Source organism: Mchenga conophoros, linkage group LG3 (genome assembly GCF_057382185.1).
Source record: "Mchenga conophoros isolate Kocher_MC1m ecotype Shallow Benthic linkage group LG3, M_conophoros_male_GT1.1, whole genome shotgun sequence".
Lineage (NCBI taxonomy): Eukaryota > Metazoa > Chordata > Actinopteri > Cichliformes > Cichlidae > Mchenga > Mchenga conophoros.
Window position 1 is genome coordinate 1,919,789 of NC_140528.1, and position 22,300 is coordinate 1,942,088.

At 42.5% G+C, this 22,300-nt stretch overlaps 1 protein-coding gene and 1 long non-coding RNA gene across 2 annotated transcripts in view; both read left to right on the plus strand.

Annotated features, from left to right (window-relative positions):
* Positions 1-9,902, plus strand: part of LOC146576956 (protein NLRC3-like) — a 91,426-nt gene extending 81,524 nt beyond the window's left edge. The window contains exon 11 of the mRNA XM_085268140.1: positions 9,254-9,902. Within this exon, the coding sequence (XP_085124266.1) occupies positions 9,254-9,616 (363 nt within the window). The 3' untranslated portion in view covers positions 9,617-9,902. The remainder of the gene's footprint in view (positions 1-9,253) is intronic.
* A 10,957-nt stretch (positions 9,903-20,859) lies between these two features.
* Positions 20,860-21,496, plus strand: LOC146576960 (uncharacterized). Its single transcript, XR_014891618.1, has 3 exons — positions 20,860-20,921; positions 21,032-21,145; positions 21,406-21,496. It is a non-coding gene; the product is annotated as an uncharacterized LOC146576960 (long non-coding RNA).
* Positions 21,497-22,300: the final 804 nt, after the last annotated feature.

Here is a 22,300-nt window from a genome sequence, read left to right on the forward strand (position 1 = left end):
AACTTTTATTATTAAATACACTTCATTTCTCATCTGTGTAGAGAATGTAGAGTTTGACATGCTAATATTACAAAATGAAAAATCACACTGAGTCACAAAGAAATTGTTTTGGAGTATTTATGGTTCAGCTGATGAAATTGTTCAAACAAACCAGTAATTTACACCGAAACAGCACAAGTGAAACTTTTTCGAGGGACTTACACTAAGCTTGTCCTGGTACACCTGTAGAGCCCAGCTTCTATGGACCATGAGCTTAAGTTCTGTGCTGCTCTGATTTATTGCCTGTGCTGTCTTTCAGTTCAGCTTTGTCGAGTCTCTGGTAGGATTTCTTTTACATGACCTGTGTAAAAACAAAACAGGAAACACATTAAGCTGAAGTAAGATGCACAATTTGAAAAATGGGGCACAAAAAATGTTGCTGCTTTCTGGAAAGTGCGTCTAAGAAGACCCAATGGAGAAAGTGAAGAGAAAAATCAAAGATTAAGAAGAAGAAAATGGCAGAGGCAGTTTCTCTTGGACTGCCTGCAGATGGGGTGAGACTCTAGAAACATGGATGATTGGAGAAAATGCAAAGAGGCCATAGGATAAACCAGGAGATGAATACTCTGGTGTTCTGGGGATAGTGGGAGTGAGAGGGAGAGATGCCAGTAAATGATTTCAAGGATAAATTTGAGAGAATCAGAGCTAAGAAACCAAAGCAAGTGGGGAACTACAAACATATGGACAGACTCATAATTAGGCCAAAGACACATTAAAGCAATTATTACAGGTTTAGAAACAGGGATGGATATGAAGGAGCTTAGCATGAATTTGCATTGAGGAAAGAATAGCAACGAGCATCAGAGGAAACAGTTAGGAAAACTAAAAGGATGTACTGGCAGGAATACTGCAGTACTTTAGGAAGAACTACCGTATTTCCCGGACTACAGAGCGCACCTGAATATTAGCCGCACAAGCTAAAATCAGGGGAAAATCCTGTTTTGTACATACATTAGCCGCACCTGACTAAAAGCCGCAGGTGTTTCAATGTTGACTTATCATATGTAAGAGAATATGCACAAAGCAAATTGTCAGGAAAGAGATGGCTGTTTGGAGACACACCCCTTTTATTAATATTTTGAAAAACAAGTTATGGGTACATATTTGCATAACTTTTTAGGTATATGTACAAGTAGCGGTAATTACAAGTACAAAACATGTACTGTGCTTCATAAATGAGTAACAAATGTAGTACATAACAATAACCTACAGCACACCAGAACAATTGATTCGGACTACCTTTTAGGCTCAGGTGCAGTGACACGGCTTTAACAAGAAGAAAAGTCAGTCATTCACCACCATCTTCCTGCGCACTAAAACCACCAAAGTCCTCTCCTCCAGTGTCGGAAACAAACAGGCTCAGGGTGGCTTTGTCATCCACTCTCAGCTTCTTTCTTTCGTTGTCACTTTCAAAAACAAAGAAATCCTCGTTGTCAGTGTCAGAGTCGAACACCCTCAGAAGGGCCGTGGCGGTGTCCTCCTCTCCATCATGCAGCATTCAGCCCTTCGAAATCTGTTGGTGATCGTGGATGTTTTCACACTTTTCCACGCTGTCAGAATCCAATGGTGGAGGTGGGCATAACTTGCTTTTTGCAAGTTTATCGCCGCTCATCATCCAGGCCTCCAGCTGAACGGGTAGCGCTACTTTGAAGTTTGTTTTTCGCGCTACCTCGTACTGCACTACGTTGCCTGACGGATGGACATGTGACCAACATACCACTCTTGAACCCCGATCCTTCCGCCAGGCAACGTAGTGCCGTACAACAGCGGAACAAACAAAACAAATCCGCTCATGGACAATCCATAGAAAAGCCGCACCTGACTAAAAGCCGCAGGGCTCAAAGCTTGTGCAAAAAGTAGCGGCTTATAGCCCGACAATTACGGTACACCAGTTCAGAATGTGTGGAGTACAGTTAAGAACATGAATGCAGACAGGAAACAACAGCAGCTGTTGTAAAGTAAATTCAAACTCCTTCATTAAATGCAGCTGGTTGAGTTGAAAACAATGGAGAATGATTGTGTTACGTTGTTTATTCTCTATAGAAATGGAGCAGGAGTGCATGCAGAGCTGGACGTGGGCTGTATATACATGCGTGTATCTGTTTTGTCTGTGAGCAGAGAAAACAAAGCGCTGGAAATGTCATATTGAAATGTTAAATCAGGAAAATCCTGGAGAAGAGGATAGTTCTAATGTTCAGTTTGTAATGTTGAATTCAACACAGCTCTTAAATGCATAAAAATGACTTCACCTGACGTCAGACTGAACAATCGTATTAGCTACTGATATTGATTTAACCCGTTTAGACCTACCATAGAACCAAGTCCGCCAGAGCTTATATTATATTTTTACATGCTGTAGAGCCATTTTTGGGAGCATTTCAAGTTGCTATACATCAATACAACCATTACAGCCTAAATTTTAATAATATGTATGTATTAAGTGCATAGTAATTACATAAATTGCAAAAAAGTGCAATAAACTACAAAAAAATTGAAAATCGTTTTTGTTTTTTTAACATATATTTCTAGTTAGAGAAATTTAAGAGGCTTATCCCTCAAAACTGTAAATACAAAAAAGTTGCACAAAATAGTTTCCCACCTCAGGAAATTTATTTTGAGTGCCTTCATAGTTTTATTTTTGAAATACACCAATTTTTATATACTGCAGGAAAAACGAAAATAAATATTATACTGCAAATTTGCAAAATAACAGCATATGCATCAAAATAAACTATTTCCAGCAGAGCAATATGAGTCCTAAGCATATGTGGAAGGAAACTGTAACCTAGGACAAGCTGATGGCATAAGATGTAAATACAACTCCTCAGGTTTCATATGCAAAAAAAATTATTGCGCTAGCTCACGTGATTACAGTGCTACCGGGATTTAAAAATAGTTGCGCAAAACGGAGTGTGCCCACTCTGACCAGTTTTAAAGGGTTAAAGCAAGAAAATATGGTATTAGCATTAGATGCCAATTCCTATTAACCTTAAATTAGCATTACCTGCTAATGGCAGTCTACTTAGCATTAACTCCTCACTAATGTAATGCTAATTCACATCAAATTATCTTTAGCTTTAGCATTAGCTGCTAGCTTCAGCCTACCTAGCACTAGCTGCTCACATTGTTAAAAGGGAAGAGAAAACGATATTAGCATTAGCTTGTAATAATTATTCACCCCTAATTAGAATTAGCCACTAATGGCAGCATACTTAGCATTAACTCCTCACATCGTTATAATGCAAATGATGCTAACTTGCATTAAATTAGACTGCTGTTATTAGCTAATGCTATTTAGCAGTAGCTGCTCACATTGCTATAAAGCAAAGGAAAACGATATGAGCATTAGGTTCTAATGCGTATTTGCCTTAAATTAGACGTAGGTGGGCAGCACGGTGGCACGATGGTTAGCACTGTTGCCGCACAGCAAGAAGGTCCTGAGTTCAATTCCACCATCAGGCCGGGGTCTTTCTGTGTGGAGTTTGCATGTTCTCCCCGTGTTTGCGTGGGTTCCCTCCGGGTACTCCGGCTTCCTCCCACCGTCCAAAGACATGCAGCTTGTGGGGATAGGTTAATTGGATAATCCAAATTGCCACTAGGTGTGAATGTGCGAGTGAATGTGAGTGTGAATGGTTGTCTGTCCCTGTGTGTTAGCCCTGCGACAGACTGGCGACCTGTCCAGGGTGTACCCCGCCTTTCGCCCTATGACAGCTGGGATAGGCTCCAGCGCCCCCCGCGACCCTGAAAAGGATAAGCGGAAGCGAATGGATGGATGGATGGATGGATAGACGTAGGTGCTAATGGCGGCCTACTTAGCATTAGCAGCTCAGATGTTGTAATGCTAGGGAAAAGAGTGTTAGCATTAGCCGTTCACAATGTTATAAAGTTAAGGGAAATAGTGTTAGCATTAGCTACTCACATTGTTAAAAAGTGTTAGCATTAGTGCATAATGCTAATTCACATCAAATTAGCATTAGTTAATAACGGCAGCCTATTTAGCATTAGCAGATAATGTTGACCTTGGCCCACTGGAAAAGTTCAGAACTAAAGATTTAGGAGTGTTTCTCGATAGCTCTTTCTCGTTTGAGAAACAAATGAATTCTGTTATTAAAACCAGCTGTAAGGTTTATATTGTTGATTGTCATTTATGCTTAGAAATATTTACTCATATATGCTTAGAGTTGTATAATCGATTGCATAATGATAGAGGTTTGATCCTGAGTAGTCTGTAAAGACTCTGTGTGCCTTCCAGAGTGCTCTGGCATGCACACACCACTTGGGGCCATGAGAGAGGTCGTACCCTCTCTTACTGATTTATGGTGTAGGACAGGGGTCTCAAACTCAATTTAGCTGGGGGCCGCTGCAGGCAGAGTCTGGGTGAGGCTGGGCCGCATTAGGTTTTCCACAGGAAAGGCATGGTTAAAAAATTCCAATCTTCTCAAATCTCTTTATTTTTATTTTTTAACACAAAATATGAAAAATAAATAAACAAATTAAGAATTAATAAGAAAATCAATCAATCTGTAATACATAAATAAAACAATAATAAGATATTTTTAGTCAGTGAACTTGTGTGTTTCTTTCAGTCTTCTATATCTGCTGTATTTAGATTGAAATGTCTGTATTAACAGTTCTATAACCTTCTTCTGAACATGAATGGAACACTGTAGAAAATGAACTGTTCTTCTGAACATGGCTTCTCTTGCCTACTCCTTGCTGCTAGAGACCTGGCAGCGTTTCCTCTCGCATAGCCGAGCCAGATTTGGCCTGAGGGAGGAAGCAGTTGCGACCCTCAGTATGTCTTGAAGATGATCATCCGTAAGTCTGGACCTGTACTTGGACTTATTGAAGTTCAAAGTGGAGAAGAGCTTTTGGCACAAGTATGTGCTACCAAAAAGGCACATGGTCCACTTGAACATTCGGGAAAGCCGAGGGAAACTAGGGCTCAATTCTCTCAAAAATTGTCCAAGCTTCTCTGCTTTTCCACTCACCTCCCTGAACTTTGCTTTGAGTTCAGAGTTGCACTGCAGCTCAATGAGCTCCATTTGAAGCACAGAAGGGGCATCTTGCACATCAAAGGAGAAGGGGTCTGCAAAAATGTGAAAGGTGGCTCTGTGTGTCTTGAAGTCAGCAAATCTGTGATCAAATTCCTCCTGTAGCCTCAAAATGACATCAACATACTCGTCAGCACTGAATGGTGTGCCTGCATCCACGAGTGCCTTGCATGCTGGGAAATGGCAAAGGTTTGTCTGAGAGAGCTGAGCTTTCCAGAGCGCCAGTTTTGTGGAGAATGCTCTCACGTTGTCATAGGCAGCACTGACAAGTTGCCCCTGGCCTTGTAACGTCTTGTTCAGTACATTAAGCTCATGTGTCATATCAACAAGAAAAGCTGAGTCCATGAGCCATTTGGGATCAGTTAGCACAGGAACACTAACTCCATCCTTCTCCATGAAGGCTTCACTTCTGCTCTCAACTCAAAAAGTCTCTTTAATACATTTCCCCTGCTGAGCCAACGTACCTCAGTGAAGTCGAGCACATCCCCATATTCTGACTCCATTTCCTCTAGAAAAGCACAGAACCTTCGGTGCTTTAAGCCCCTGGATCTGATTTGGTTGATGCATTTCACAACAATAGACATCACATTGTCAAACTTCAGGCATTTGCTGCAAAGGACCTGCTGATGGATGATGCAGTGCAGAGCAATGGCCTCCTCCACGCCTTCCTCTTCCAGTTTGTATTGTGCCACCAGTCCATGTTTCCTCCCTGTCATTGATGGCGCTCCATCTGTTGTTATTCCAACAAACCTCTTCCATGGCAAACCAACATTCTCAATGGCATCACACAGCTTGTAAATATCTGCTGAGCGGTGGTCTGGCCATGCATTGGAATTACTGTGAGCAGCTCCTCCATCACTTCAAAACTGTCATCAACACCACGGACATACATTGGGAGCTGGGCAGTGTCGGTGATGTCTGTGGTCTCATCAAGAGCGACTGAGTATACACTGAAACATTTGGCTTTCTCACACAGTTGGTCATAAATGTCACTTGACAGGTCAGAAATGCGATCTGCTGCGGTGTTGGCAGAAAGGCTGATGTTGCTAAACTGACCTTTCTTTCCCGGACAGACTATATTTGCAGCCTGCAACATGCACTTTTAGACAAATGCACCTTCTGTGAATGGCTTCCCTGCTTTAGCAATCATCTCACTAACCACGTGGCTCCGACTGCTGCATTATTCTCTTTGGTTGCTTTCTTGGAGAAATCTTGCTGCCTCAGTAGATCTGTTTTAAGACTGGCAACCCGGTTCGCTCTCTCGTCTCCCTGGTATTTTGCATCCAGCTCAGCATGTCTAGTTGTGTAATGACGTTTCAAATTGTATTCCTTGTGCAGCGCAACTTTCTCTGTGCAAATAAGACAGGTCGGGGTGCCCCTGTGCTCAACAAAGAAATATTGCATTTCCCACTTTTCCTGAAATTGTCGGTGCTCATCACCAACCTTTCTCTTCACCGCAGGCTTTGAAAAAGACATGTTTGGGGCTATGTGACATTTATAATTCTACTTGGTGTCACTGTCGCATTGAAGTTTCAATCAAGCGTTTAGCCGACGGACGGGGAACGTCTCAACGCGTAGAGAACGTCATTTCTGCTTCTTTTTCTTGCAACCGTAGCACGGTGATCGGCAGATAAAAAGCCGGTAGCAGTCTCCTTTGTTTCTACGCTCGATGTTCATGTCTTTCATGACGACACGAACACCGTGGCGTTTGCAGATGGTAGAAAGTGCAGGGATAGCGAGCGCAAAAAAGGCGACTGCTCACGGCGCCGGGCTGTTGTTACAGGAGAAAGAAGCGGAAATGACACCGTGACATATAACAAATAACATCAGCTGTTTCTGATGTTAGTTGTTTTGACTGCTTTTACATTATATTGAAATATATGTAATGTTCATGTTTGCTGCAATGCAAACGCAGTGATGCAAATAAAAACATGGAGCCACAAATTACGGTGCGACCCTATAATTAGTCCGGGTTACCGGGGACTGTTGTTGCCGATGAACAGGTGTCGCTATGTGACTGCAGACTAAATTGGGCTGCATTGAGTTCATGACTTTTCTTTTATCCCGCCGCCTACGCATCACTGTGAGAGTTAATATGAGATCTCTCTCTGTGGAAAAATAACTTTAAATCCCACTGACGTGTGTATAAATCTATATACGTATAATGTCCCGCTGGGCAGCAACTTAAAAAAACAACTTTTTTTGAAGTGTTGTGAACGCAGCGCGCTGGGGCGAATGTCGGCGTTTGCCCAATAGAAAGGAGGAAGCCAGCCAGGCACAGGAAAGAAAGAAACACTCCAGGGCAACGCTGCTGGAACTTTGACTCATTGAGAAATGTTTCCCTGCTTGCATCAAGCCCGGCTGGTGTCCCCTGAGATCCATATCCCACCCTGATTGGTGGGTTAATTCAGCTCCGCCCACAACACTGTAAAGTGTCATACATTATCAAACTAACATTACATTTTCATATTAAGGTGGGGCCAAAAACTATCGTCCGGCGGGCCGCAATTGGCCCGCGGGCCGCGAGTTTGAGACCCCTGGTGTAGGAGGACACCTACTCTGTGTCTGGTTAAGTATAAGAGCCCTTTGTTAGGGGGACCGCTGGACTCTTAGCACCAGCTTTGGGGTCACAGGGTCACATCTGGAACACACACACACACACACACACACACACACAGACACACACACACACAGACACACACACACACACAGACACACACACACACACACAGACACAGACACACAGACACACACACACACACACAGACACACACACACACACACACAGACACACAGACACAGACACACACACACACACACACAGACACACAGACACACACACAGACACACACACACACAGACACACACACACACACACACACAGACAGACAGACACACACACACAGACACACACAGACACAGACACACACAGACAGACAGACACACACACACAGACACACACAGACACAGACACACACAGACAGACAGACACACACACACAGACACAGACACAGACACACACACACACGCACACACACACACACACACACTCACTATGCACAGACTGGTACTCTTTGTTCATACCTGTGTAAGACGTCATAATGAACTTGTGCATATTCATGTAAGCTCAATAAAGAGCAGTGTTACGAGGGAGCAGACGAGAGCGACTGAGGTCAAGTGAAGGAACGGCGCTGTCACAGTTCTCTCCCTCATCAATTGTCTGGTTCCAGCGGTGGGTCTGTGCTAGACGACCCATCACCAGCTTTTTCCACTGGTTACCAGTACGTGGTAGAATCCACTTCCAGATCTGGTTGTCTTTAAATCTGTGAATGGATTGGCTCCATCTTATCTCTCTTTAACAAAAGAATCCAAGTGGAGCCCTCAGGTCTGCAGATAAGCAGCTTCTGACCAGAACTAGACGTAAAAACAGAGGTGAGCTTTATCGATGGCTGCAGCCAAACTCTGGAACAGTCGCCCTTCACATCAGGTCGTCACCAACACTGGACATTTTTAAAAGCCGGTTGGAAACACATTTGTACTCTGTAGCTTTCAATCCTGACCAGTCTTTATAGTCATTACTGTGTATGTTTCCTATTTTCTCTCTACTCTGTGCAGCACTTTGGCTCAAGCTGTTTTTAAATGTGCTGATAAATAAATGTAGATTTCTTTGAATAAAACAGTGGAGCCGAGCTTTGAGCTCAGTGTGTAACAGTGTGTGTGTGAGAGCCATGTAATGTCCATGTGTGCATGCTGACTGTGCTGCTCTGACCCCCCTCCTCCTTTCAGGGTGGAGCCTGCTGGAGTCCGATGGTTGAGACCAGGTCTGAGGAAGTGTAAGTGTGTTTTTAATGGGATTCATGAAAACAAAGCAGCACACATTCAACCATCTTCATCATGTCAGGAGTCATCATCAAAGTGTCAATCAATGAACAGATGATGGATCAATAACTGCAGCTGGATTGTGTTTGTTCTCTCCATCAGATTCCTGTCAACTCACAATCGACACAAACACAGTGAACACAGAGCTCCAACTGTCTGACAACAACAGGAAGGTGACACATGTGGAGGAGGTTCAGTCATATCCTGATCATCCAGACAGATTTGATGATGTTTATCAGCTGCTGTGTAGAAATGGTCTGACTGGTCGCTGTTACTGGGAGGTCGAGTGGAGAGGAGACGTTTATATATCAGTGAGTTACAGAAGTATCAGAAGGAAAGGAGACAGTGATGACTGTTTGTTTGGATGGAATGATCAGTCCTGGAGTCTGGTCTGCTCTGATGATGGTCCTCGTCATGTCAGGCACAATAGAATAAAAACATCCATCTCCTCCTCCTCCTCCTCCTCCTCCTCTGTCTCTAACAGAGCAGCAGTGTATGTGGACTGTCCTGCTGGCACTCTGTCCTTCTACAGAGTCTCCTCTGACACTCTGATCCACCTCCACACCTTCAACACCACATTCACTCAAACTCTTTATCCTGGGTTTAGTGTCTGGTCTCCTGGTTCCTCAGTGTCCCTGTGCTGAGTGGAGTGTAAAGAGTGTCTCCTGTTACAGAAACACTCTGACTGTTGAACAGATAGTTCAGTCTGTACATGTCTGTCTCTTTCACTCACAAACACGTTTTCAGATTCATGGATTCAATCAGTTGATGTTTGAAACTCTTCTAAATGATTCCTTGTAAACTTCTTCAGTCACAAACAAACAGGAAGTGATGTCACATGTGTTCCTGTCCACACAGCAGAATGAGTCTATTGCTGACAGTGATGTACAAACAGAGTGAGCATTTCTGAGGCCCAAAATAAACTGAGTAGTTCACTGAATGAACAATGGACTGTGAGCTCAGTTCCTTCATCATTAGTATGGATTATATATGTATATGTATTATATTAGTATCATATATATCAGGTGCTGCTGCTTTCAGTCATTGTGCAAATGTGCTGTTTGTAAGCTTGTAAAGCTGCAGTCAGCTGAGACTGAAGAAGTCACCTGATCAGTGAGCAAACGTTTCTGAAAAGGTCCAGATGAACAGAATCAACCTTTTGGGATCAGCCAGCAATGCAGCATCATTGTTGTTCAGCTTCAGAGGTTTGCAGGAATGAACTGATGACCAGAAACAGCTGCAAAGTCCAAGAAAATACCAGCTGGAGTTCAGCTGCATTTGAAGAAGTCAAAGAAAAGTAAGGATGGCAAAGGGCGACGTTTTCTTCCAAAGAGCTGCAAACATGGTCGACGCCTCATTAGAAGAATCATCTGGACATTTGTGAGGAACTCTAACCAAGAAAGCAACGTCACACAGATCCAACAGACAGTTTCCATGACTGCAAGTGTTGAGTGGAAAAATGCTACATTGCATTATTGCATCCTCTCACCACAGGAGGCGCTGTTGGCACCACTGATTGCTGATCAGCTGTTCTCTGATGATCTGATTGATACTGTGAATAACGGGACTCACTGAACTCTGTGACACAGTGAAGATTACAGAGTTTAACTTCAACATCTGACTGACGTCACACAGACAGAAGGATGAACCAGTGAGGCACAGAACACAGTTACTGGAGATACTGGATCAGCTCCATGTGAACCTCTGATGGAGAAGCTGCTGAGCCAGAGAAACATCAGGACATGACAGCAGCTGCACTTATCTAACAACATGTAGCAGAGCTGATCTATGTTAGAGGATCTATCACAGCAGCTGAAGCCAAAGTCCAACACTGGATACCAGCTGAGCCTGTGCTGAGTGTAGTGTTACAGGAAAAGGGCAGAAACACTGGTAGCTCCCAGTGATGCTGACTGGGGCACAGAGCTGAATGATGCAGCATCAGGACACTGTTTCAGTCTGACTGACAGAGAAACCTGTAGCTGTATCTACATGTGAGGCAGAGGCCACACAAGCAGCTTTCTATGTTTCACAGTGACTGAGATCTTCAGTGGGGGTGGACATGCTCCTGTACAGACCTCTGAGGAGAACCAAGGTGCAGTCAAAGAGTCCAGTCTGTCCTCACAGATGTGAACATGTGCTTTCATCAGGTCTGCTGTCAGCTAGCAGGCTCACATCAGAATCACTGTTCCTGAAAAACACAGTCTGTGTGACATCATCAGTCAGCTGATGGTCCCAGATCTGAATGGTTTCTGTCTCTACTGAGGAAGTCAGAGAATATCACTGAGGTGTGGATCAGGTCTGAGTGAGCTGTGGAGGGACAGCTTTAAACAGTCCACAGGTCTCACGTCCTGCTCAGTCTGGTAGCAGATTCCTCGTATTGTTCCAGATGTGCTGACATCAGCAGCAGCACAGCTGTGTGATACCATGAATCTCAGTTATTGATCCAACACACAGTAAATACAAAGATCAGGATTTCTGAGAGTAATCATTATGAGTCTGAACACACGATCACTGAATGTTAGTCTCCACAATAATAAGCTAACACAAGCAAACACAGCTTTCAGCTCTTATTTTGAAACTGGCTTATTTAGAGAGCTGTGATGTGAGCGTGCCTGGCTCTGAGGCACTTGGGTCAGCCTCTGTTGTTTAGAAGTGTTACAGACTGTGAATGACACAGACCTGTCAGTTTCCATGTTTGTCTGTAACACAGCTCAGGGGCTCCATGCTGAACGCATCCATCCAGTGTTATTGATCCAGGACTGATACCAGCATTGGGATCAATACTACAACACACAATCACATGTGTCCACGTGATGTGTTTGACCAGCTTTATTCATTAATGATCAATCAGCTTATTTACTGCATCTGAGTCCAGCTTCATTTAAATGATCCAACCATGAAAATGACATCAGTCCTACAGAAGCACTTCATGCTAACAGGAAGTCATTGATTAAGGTGGAATAACACAGAGACACAACCACTCACAGCTAACCTGACCCCACTAACTGCATGTGTTTGGACTGTGGGAGGAAGCCGGAGTACCGGAGAGGACGCACACAAACACGGGAGAACATGAAGCACTGAAACAAAGATGGTGGATTTGACCTCAGGACCAGGCAGGGTTACGGGGGTCATGACCCCCCAATAATAGATCCAGCTACACTGAAACTGTCAATTTCATTTACTTTTCCTGTTTTAAAGCTATCAGGCTGCTTTGTGGCTCACTCAATACTAAACTAAGATACTTTCAGTGTGAATCATTTGCAGGAACACAGGCAGGATTTAAAGTGCAGAACTTTACAGTCTCTGTCTCAAAGTTGGTCTGAACATGCTAACAGCTCTTTGTTTTTCTCAGTTTTCACTGGTTTGATGTAATGAAAGAAATTTTAAAGAAGCAGACGATTGTTGTTATTTTAGTTCTATAGTTTCATAAATCGTGGTGTGGATCTAAGTCAACATTCAGAATAAATAAGATAATACAGCACTTTGATGGTTGCCTTTGTATTTTCCCAGCAGTGCTCAGGTTGGTTCTCGGCTACATTTACATACAGATGTTAATGTGTTCAGCAGCTGGACTCATCTGAGGAAGGAACATTGGAAAGGTGCTCAGTGCACAACTGCATCACTAATTTTATGTAAGACCCTGTGTTTTATTGTATTTATATATTTGTAACATTTGACTCAAACACTTTTGGGAAGGATGAAAATGTTTTCAGGAGGAAGTTTTTCCTTCTGTCCGACTGCAGTACACACAACACTGCGTCTCCCTCCCTTATCACAGTTCCTCAGGCTGGTGATGAGCGCCCCCTGGTGTCAGTGTTGATGACGTCATGCACAGTGAAACATAAACGGTGTCTGTTAATAAAAAATCATGTGTCCATTTTCATGTTTGCATCATGTTTCTGTAAAATCATCAGCTGTTTCTGAACCTTCTTCATTGTTTGACTCATTCCAACAGCTGTGAGCTGTGATGGAGTCAGAGCAGCTTCATCACTGATGTTCAGGTGAAGCTGAACTTAATAAACTGTAGAAATGATCAGGATTCAGGTTGGATGTGTAAAACACTTCTGTGTGAGGTCGCAGTGCTTCATATGTGTGTGTGGGCTGAAGCACACACGTGTGAGTCCTCAGAGGTTTCACACACATCACTGCACACACTTATAATCCTAGTTTAAGCTTGTGGATCATATCGGACACATCAGCAGCTCTTTGGAGACAAAGATTTGAGATTTAAGATGAGTCATAGTCTTTCTATCCATGGTAGCTTCCACTGCTGAGGCTCGGGAAACATGAAGAGGATAATTAAGAGCAAGCATCAGCTCTGTCTCATCTAACTACACAGTATTATGATCATGCACTTATGTCTCAAACTAAGACACAATGAGACAAAATGAGTTCTGTGAGTCTTTAGATTATCAGTAAATTCTGGTGACAGTTTGACGCTCAGTGGAGCCATTTTTGGTTTGTGATGAGTGTTTTGTGAGCTTCTGTTTTGTGAGTCGCTCTTTGTAATTTAGAAGATCGTGCAGAAATGTGCGCGCCCTTATCTGAGAGGACACGGAGAGAGTGTCGCAGACTCGAGGTGAGGAGATAAACCTCGGAGCTGGACGGCCTGCACGTTACCCATGTGCATCTTTTCAGTGACATCAAGTGAACCCATAATAAGCATTTCTATGTCTTAGACATCATGTCCATTTCTAATGAGAGATTATTTTTAAATGAGGGAAACCTGGTCTAACAACACGCTTACAACAGAGCTAAAGGTTCACCACAGTGAGACGGTGGGACTCTGATAAGAACTGAAACACTGTGTATGAACAGCTGAGACAAAACTATATATAAACACTCATTTATTCCAGTTTAGTTTACAATGATTTCAAAGTAATGTGGAACGATTCATGTTCGTGAGCTGTTACAAACACAACTATTGATTTGTCTATATATGGTCGGACTACAAGGCTTGTGTTGAGGCTCTTGGAATAATGTGTGAATTACAGCAAGAAATGATGGTTTTCCATTTTACCAAAGTGGAATAAAATCACCACAGCAAAGAAATCATGTTATTGTCTGCAGCTAAAATATATGGTGAACATGGTTTTATAATAATGTGCAAACACAACCTCACTCTGCTCTATACGAGGAGCCAACCACAGCTGTCCGGGTCTTCATCCACCACCTCCACCATCTTTGCTCATCATCATTCACTTAATTGCTGATTGGTTTAAATCAAACTCCATTACAGGTTCAACTCCATTATATAACAGCATGTTGACTTTGGATCTGGTGTGCAGTGCCACCTTAAAGATGAGGAAACTAAGAGATTACAAAAAAAGAAGTGGAGGAGTTAAAGAGCTGCAGCAGATTAACAGTTTCTGACAGTCATGTGTTAGAAATAGGACGATTAGATGAGCTGAGGGATCCATCTACTGCTCAGTGAAGCCTCATCAGAAACAGTCTCAGTGGAAGGATGGCTCTATTGTTAAGGAAGGACACAGGCAGAAAGACTGGCGTCTGTCACACAGGAACTGGACTGAAAATCAGCTGCACATATTCATCAGTATGTGCAAACATATTATAGGTGTGGAATTCAGGACAGTACCATCAGAAGTTGATCCACTGTGCAAATGTCTGATTGGCAGTGGCTTCATTTTTCACTATGAACAAACTGCTAATGCAGCATCACAGGACGTCAGCCATGGATTGGCCTCCCCAGACCTCAACATTACTGAAACATCTTAACAGAGGATGGAAACAAAGGGAACCAACATCCAAGAAAAGACCAAGACTCCAGGCTGTGCTGAATTATAAAGGTGGACTGACCTCCAGGGTCCTTAGTATCATATAAGCTCAGTTTGTGTCTTATATACTTTCCATTTATATAACACAATATATAGAAAGGAGGGTGGTTTAAGATGTGTGTAGAGTTTTATTCATTATCTTTAGACAAACAAAGAAAGCACCATCCATTCGTCTCCAGTCTGTATGAAAAACAGGGGAAAGGTCAAATTAAAACTTTGAAATTCCTTTCACAATAAATCCATAAATAAACAAAATAAAACATAGAAAAGTGTTTAAACCCACTTTTCCATAAAGCTGTCAATAGGAAATGTTCCAGTAAACATGTCTGTGTTTCTGCTGTTTTCCTTTCATGCGTCCACAGCTGACAGGTAACCCTATTGGAGTCGCCATAGTGACGGGTGGCGTCTCAGCTTCAGCGTGTTGATGGGCACAGCCATGGTTACCACAGCTGGAGTTGGTGTACGGCGAGCTGTGAGAGGACAGAGATGGAGAACGCACATTTAACTCTTTAACAGGAGATACGTTACGACTAACAGACGACTGCTGTCTACATGATGTCTTTGCAGCCCTTATGCTACATGTTACACAACTTTTCTTCATGCCAACAAGACTGAGGTGCCACATAGTCGACACCAGAGGTGTGGACTCGAGTCACATGACTTGGACTCGAGTCAGACTCGAGTCATTAATTTTATGACTTTAGACTTGACTTGAAAAAATGTTCTAAGACTTGTGACTTGACTTGGACTTTTACACCAATGACCTGGGACTTGAATTGGACTTGAACCGGTTTACTTGAAAAGACTTGATATTTCACCCCAAATATAAAATTTAACATGCATATTATATAGAGATTGAAAATGTGACGTCATTCAGGGGTAAAACCGCAAAGGATTCTGGGAACTCGTGGCAAGAGGTACTAGCGCGCGCAGGCTTTCAATTGAAATCAGTTATACAGCGATAAAAAGAAACACAAAAATGTCAAGAAGCTGTTGTATTATTAACTGCAATAGCCGGTCACATGACAGCCACGGGAAGCCGACGGGTAAAGAGATCGGTTGTTATCGGATTACGTCGTTGAAGAGAAATTGTTCGAGCCATGTTTCCGAAGTAACAAAGAGGCGACGGATGGTCTGGATTGCAGCCATTCAAAGGTCAAATATAACGTCCCAGAACCCTCCAGCTCACAGGTTAGTCTGCTCCAAGCATTTACACAAAGGTCAGTCTTCTGTTGTAGTTAACACGTCATTTTCATAACATAATTGGTGATATAGGTTACAAGCAAGTCTGGTGCTGAACAGAAATGGTCGCGCTATGCTCCTTTATTTATTGTGCATAAATAGTGAATTGTCCTGACACAATATTGCGTTTCGCTTCTGTTATTATGGTACATTGACAAAAACATATACTTTTATTCACAGGATAAAACAGGTTTTTTGTATCACTAATTGCCCAGTACGATTACAGCATACAGTATTATTGTCACTGCTACATTTCTGTGATGGGTACCAGAAATTATTTCCACTACTAATTAATTACCGTTGAGCTCAAAGGTCCTATTAATAAACGGTTAAGGAATGTGTATTTATGAAGACGATTTGTGAGACTGGTAAACTTACCTTTGTTCGTACGATGGTCTTTACTTTCTACACGGTGCATTTCAAGGTCCTGCACCCATCCGTCGGTAAACTGTACCTGGGCTTGTTGCAGTGACCTGAAGTTACTAAACTTCACGAGTGTATGCGCTCACTCCAAGAACCGTATGATTATAAATATGCATATAAATATGCTACGATGAGATAGCTGACTTCATCTAACTAGCAAATGTTGGCCAGGCTACGTTGGTGATGCAGTTTTTTTTAATATGTATGATATTTTTGTCATGCGATTTTAAAGCCGGTCCTACAACCGCATCCAAGAATGACATGCAGCTTATCTCAGAACTGTCGGTGAAAATTATTCTTGGAGCTAGGTTTAATTGAGCTGCATTTTAAAGAGGTGCAATTTCACAATTTGTGTATATTTTCTAAGTTCACTATTTTGTCATGTGTTGAGAAAAACACAGATTTTAAAATTACATGGTCTAATATTTACATTTAGCATAACTGCAACATTATTTTTTCGTTTTTTTTTTAAAGACTCGAAAGGACTTGAAATTCAAAGTTTCAGACTTGTGACTTGACTCGGACTTTTACACCAGTGACTTGAGACTCGACTCTGACTTGCCTGACATTACTTGAGACTTGACTTGAGACTTGAGGATAAAGACTTGAGACTTACTTGAGACTTGCAAAACAATGACTTGGTCCCACCTCTGGTCGACACATACAGCTGATTATGATGCATGTTTTACTATTGCTATGTTCACATCATCTGCTTGGCTTTATCACTGAAAGCCTGGAGATCCTCTGACGTGTGCATGGCTGATGTGAAGTATGATTAGTCCTACATGACATCAACAACAGAGGCAATGAAAGCTTTGTTGTTAACAGGTTGTAGGTAAAGTCAAATGTCTACTTCTACACTTGTGTTGGGTAAAGTTCTTCTCACTGCAGCAGATTTATATCTGTGCTTTCACAGGGCGTGATGTGGAGCTCAGCGCTGAGGTGCAGGTCTCCTTGGAGACGGCATCCTGGCTGAAATATTATCATGCTTCCAAAACATTTCAGCTTTTATTTTGAAAGAAACAAGACTTGAAAACGAATCCCCTTCTTCCTCTTTGTCTTTGTTCTTCAGAGGAGTGTCACCTGGACAAACTCAGGGCTGTTCTAGAGCCTTTCTTATTATTTGACTCCATAGAAATAAAACTGAATGGAATCAAACAAAAACTCCCAAACAGCTAAAACACTTTGCTTTATTCTCTTTTTTAACAAATACGTTGAAGTCCATCCACAACAACACAGCTGAGATCTCCTTTGTAATCAAGTGTTTACATCCTTTGTACAGATCTGCATACAAAACAATCATTTACGTCCCACAGAAGTCTAGTTACACGTAACTATACAAGAACTGGTGAATGACAGAAACATGAGACACATGATCACAGGTGATAACAAAAAGAGAAAGAATTCATGTGTTAGTGATGTTTTTCAGCCCTGATGGCTCATGTTGGAGAAACAAGCTGAGGTACGTGGAAAGTTCACACACACAAGTGGGCGTGAGCGCGCACACAGAGAGAAACACAACTGAAGCATCTGTTTGCTGTTTCTGCTTTCATCATCTCTGCTGCTGTGTCAGGCTGGGGTCTCTCAGTGACGTGGTTGAGGTGAAGTATGACGAGTATCCCTGATTCAGTCCATCGAGACAAAGGGCAAAGAAAGCTGTTGTTAACAAACTCTATGGTGATGTGGCATTTAGCTCTGACTCTACGCTCTGCTGAATCCTTTGAACCTGCTGATCAGTAAAGCTCTACGTGCTGCAGCAGATTGACCTCATCTGTGTTCACAGGTGTGGACCTCAGCGCTGAGGTGCAGGAGACTTTCATTCAGTTCTCCCTGCAAACAGCATCCAGCCTGGAAATACTGTCATCTTTCCCACAAATGGTGCTCTTATCTCAGAGAAGAAGTCTGATGTAAATAACTGCAATCAACAGTGATGTTCTGCACAGATCACTTTTCCATTTTGCTCTCTAGATGAGTCCCAGCTGCCTGACCTTGTGTCCAGGTGATCGTCTCACTGAGGAGCTTTTGTTCTGAAAATCTCACGTCCATCACCTGTTTCCTTTTTACTATCTCTGCTCTTTCTTTATTCACAATGCTCATAATATCACACAATTATATTCATCACCTGCATGTTTTTATCCAGCTGCTGTTAGAACCAAACAAATAAAAAGGATGAAAAGCCTGAAATCCTTTGATTTATTACATTTGAAACAAATATGAGAGCATCCCTAACAGCACAGCTGAGACCTTTGTTTTAATCAAGCCTTTGTATCGACACACTTGTAAAGATTCATATACAAAACATAATAGAATAAATCAATATAAAATACACATAATCACAAAAATGCAGCCATGTTGTGAGTTTGCATGTAAAACATGCATGTTTCCCTTTGTACAGGCAGATTTACAGCAGACAAAGCAACACGCTGATCGACTTTGACCGCTGCAAAAACAAAATACCCACCAAGTCTGAAGTCGATCAGAGGAACTGTTGACAGACTGACAGACAAACAGATGCTTGATTCATTAGTGCGATTAAATGTTCTTCTTTAGCAGCATCACTTCATGTGTTTGTGTTCCAGGAATAAAGGTCTGTTTAAACTGGACGTCTCCTCAGCATCACTCGTGCTGTCGTGGTTTCAAAGCTGTGCAGAAAGAATCTGAGGGATGATACAGAGGTGACCAAAGTTACAAACATCCAGCTGTGCTGGAAATGTTTGCAGAGCTCCAAACTCTTTGGCTTTCTGCAGAGCAAGTATGGAAGAAGCACCTGAGCTAACTTCAGTTTAGACGATATGAGGAAAAATGCTGCTTCCCAAAGTTTCCTACAAGTATCCAGTTTATATTTAGAGAAGCGAAGGCTCTTTATCCTGACAACTACTCCCTGGTGGATCCCTGTCCTGTGACAGCAGCAAAGACTGTGTATCAGTATCATCAAAGCCACTTCAATAACCAGTGTTTAAAGCTCTCTAGCAGATGGACTTCAGTGGCAGCAGCCTCTGTCTGCTGTGTACAGAAGGTTCTCTGATGAAGCACACAGCAGATGCTGCACTACAACAGCAGCAGCAGCTCAGCTTCAGTTTGCTTCGACGCCCTTTTTGACCTGTGAAACAGCAGAAAATGAAACATTTCAACACCCGTTTGTTAGCGTGAGCTATTCTGCTGTTTTTCATCATTTCACAGGTGAAATAAAATCACATTTACTTCCTGTAGGAGTGATCGTGTCCAGCCTGACTGAGACCATGTGCTCCATCCTGCACAGGTAATAAACCTCTGACATGAAGGGCTGTCAAGTAGTTTTAGACAAATGGGGGTAAAAGATGTTAAAAGCTTAAAGAGAAACTACATTTTCTAAGAACTGTCTGACGTTCACCTCTCACACAGTGGATACGATTCTGCCGCTGCAGGAATAATCTTTGTGCTTATGAAACTGTCCATGTGTTTGCAGAAAATGTCACATGTTCAAAGCCATCCCAGCACCTGGGGTTTGTATAAGTGCAGCTGTTGGTGGGGAGATAGTCTCACTCTTCTATATAAAGAGTCAGCAGGCAGCAGATCTTCATCTGTGATCTCCTCCATCATCACGTCTTCACTCTTCAGCAGCTATGGCTTCACTTCGTGCCCTTCTGGGAGTGGTGCTGTGCTCCTCATGGTTTCTGCTTCTGCCTCAGGCCGACTTTGATTTACAGAGTCATCCATAATATTTTTTATTTTTTATTTTACTGCCCATCTATTTTCATACAAATGTCTCCGTCTTATGGAAAAGGGGTGGAGCTTATCCAACGAGGACAGGCAGGGCCCCCCCAGACAGTTTAGCAGTCTATACAGGAGGCCGACCTTTGCAACATGTACTTCTATAATGACTTCACCATTTAGGTTATTTGGTTATGTTTCACCCTGGATTTTGTGTGATAATATTTATTTTGTCCACTGATTTAAAAACAACAAACTATATGAATATAAAACAGAGTGAACAACAAAACATCAGCTTTGGAAACTTTGATGTAAAATTCTGCAGTTGTTTTCTCAGATATAGCATAAATCAAACTAACATACATCAGTGTGTTATTAATGTGCACACACACACACACACACACACACACACACACACACACACACACACACACACACACACACACACACACACACACACACGTGTTACAATAAACAGCTCTTATGCTTCTGTATGATTCTCAGTGCTTTCCATTTGCGTGTCCACAGGTTGCTGTAAGTGGTGCTTGACTGCAGTTTGCTCTCATTTCAAGTGGTTTGCTGTCACAAAGCCAACAGGAAGTCCGGCCATGGTTGAGCCAACTGAAGATGGGTTGAAGGTGGCGTCCTCGTTTCCTCTGTGAGTGCGAGAGGACAGACAAAGCAAACACCGTTTGGACAGCATTAAAATATTTACACTGATGATTAATGTTGTGTCGATACATGTTGGAAAATGGAGACTTTAGCCACCAAGACTGACGTGCCTGGAAACTTCCCTGTGAGTACGCCCACAAAGACAGGAAACAGTTTAGCCACCGCGGTTAATCCTCCATCATCATCATCCAGTATTTTTCACATCTTTTCTTCTGCTGTTTCCCTTGTTGTCAGTCACGGGGTTTGTGACTGAAATGCGTGTGGTCGACGGGAAGCCTGACGAGTACGGCCTGAATCATTCCATCAACACCGGACGGAGTGAAACCTTTGTTGAAAACAGATTATATGGTAACGTTGCATTTAGCTTCAGTAAACTGTGAAGTTACAGCAGCAGATTTACATCACGTGGCTTCACAGGAAGTAGTCTGGACCTCAGCGCTGAGGTTCAAGCAGCTCTGCTTGCAGACGGCATCCTTCCTGAAAATGTTCTTCATCTTCCTAAAACCAGAACTTTTACATTGGTGCTGAAGTTCTATATAAAAACAGCCTGAAATACAAAGTGATGTTGTGCACTGATTACCTCACACTTTCCATGTTTCCTTCTACAGAGGAGTGTCCGCCTGAGTGTTTTGTCTGATCTGTTGTTGATCGTCTCATTGACACTGCATGCAGATCTGACACCAGGGCTGGACTGGGACAAAAAATGGTCCCGGGCATTTTGACTGGAGACCGGCCCCCCAGGTATTAAAGGAAAAACCATGAAGCCTTTGAATGAAAACAAACGCTGTTGTCACAGTGATGGATGCTGTCTTGTTGGTATACATGCATCAGTCTAATAAACTTAAACCTGCACCATCCTCCCTGTCCTGCTATTCTAAACAGGAAGTAGACTGTTGGTCGAGTTAACCTCCTGAACATCTACAACACACGGTGGAAACCTGACATTAAGACAGAGACTAGAGGTGAGACATGATCATTGCTGATTACTGATGACAGATTTAGATATGTTTTCATAAACCTTTCATTTGCCACATCAATAAACAGCACGGCAGGGCAAAATATGTTTTCTAACATGGCAACCTTTAAAAAGTGAAAGGAGACAGAAAGACAGCTGAGAAAGAATCAAACGGACTTTTTGATGCATTTTACACACAGTACTGGTGCAGAATCTAGAAAATGTGGGAAACACTGGCATCATATGCAGTACTTACTTCTGAAGAAATTATGATGGGACCCTAAAAAATGACTATGTACAATAATGGATTTCTATACATTTTACATCAGATGAAAACGTTTGTTGTAAGATTCAGATAATTATTTATTAAAAGTGAGACATTTTAAATGAGAACAAGAAAGAAAAGTATGTCTTTGTGCCCCCCTCTCCCTGTTAATGCCCTACCTGCCCCCCTGGCAACACTTTGCTAGACCCGCCCCTGCACAGTTACCAGCTGTCAGCTACACAAAAAGGATCCTGGTGTTATTTGTCTCTCAGAAACAGTTCAT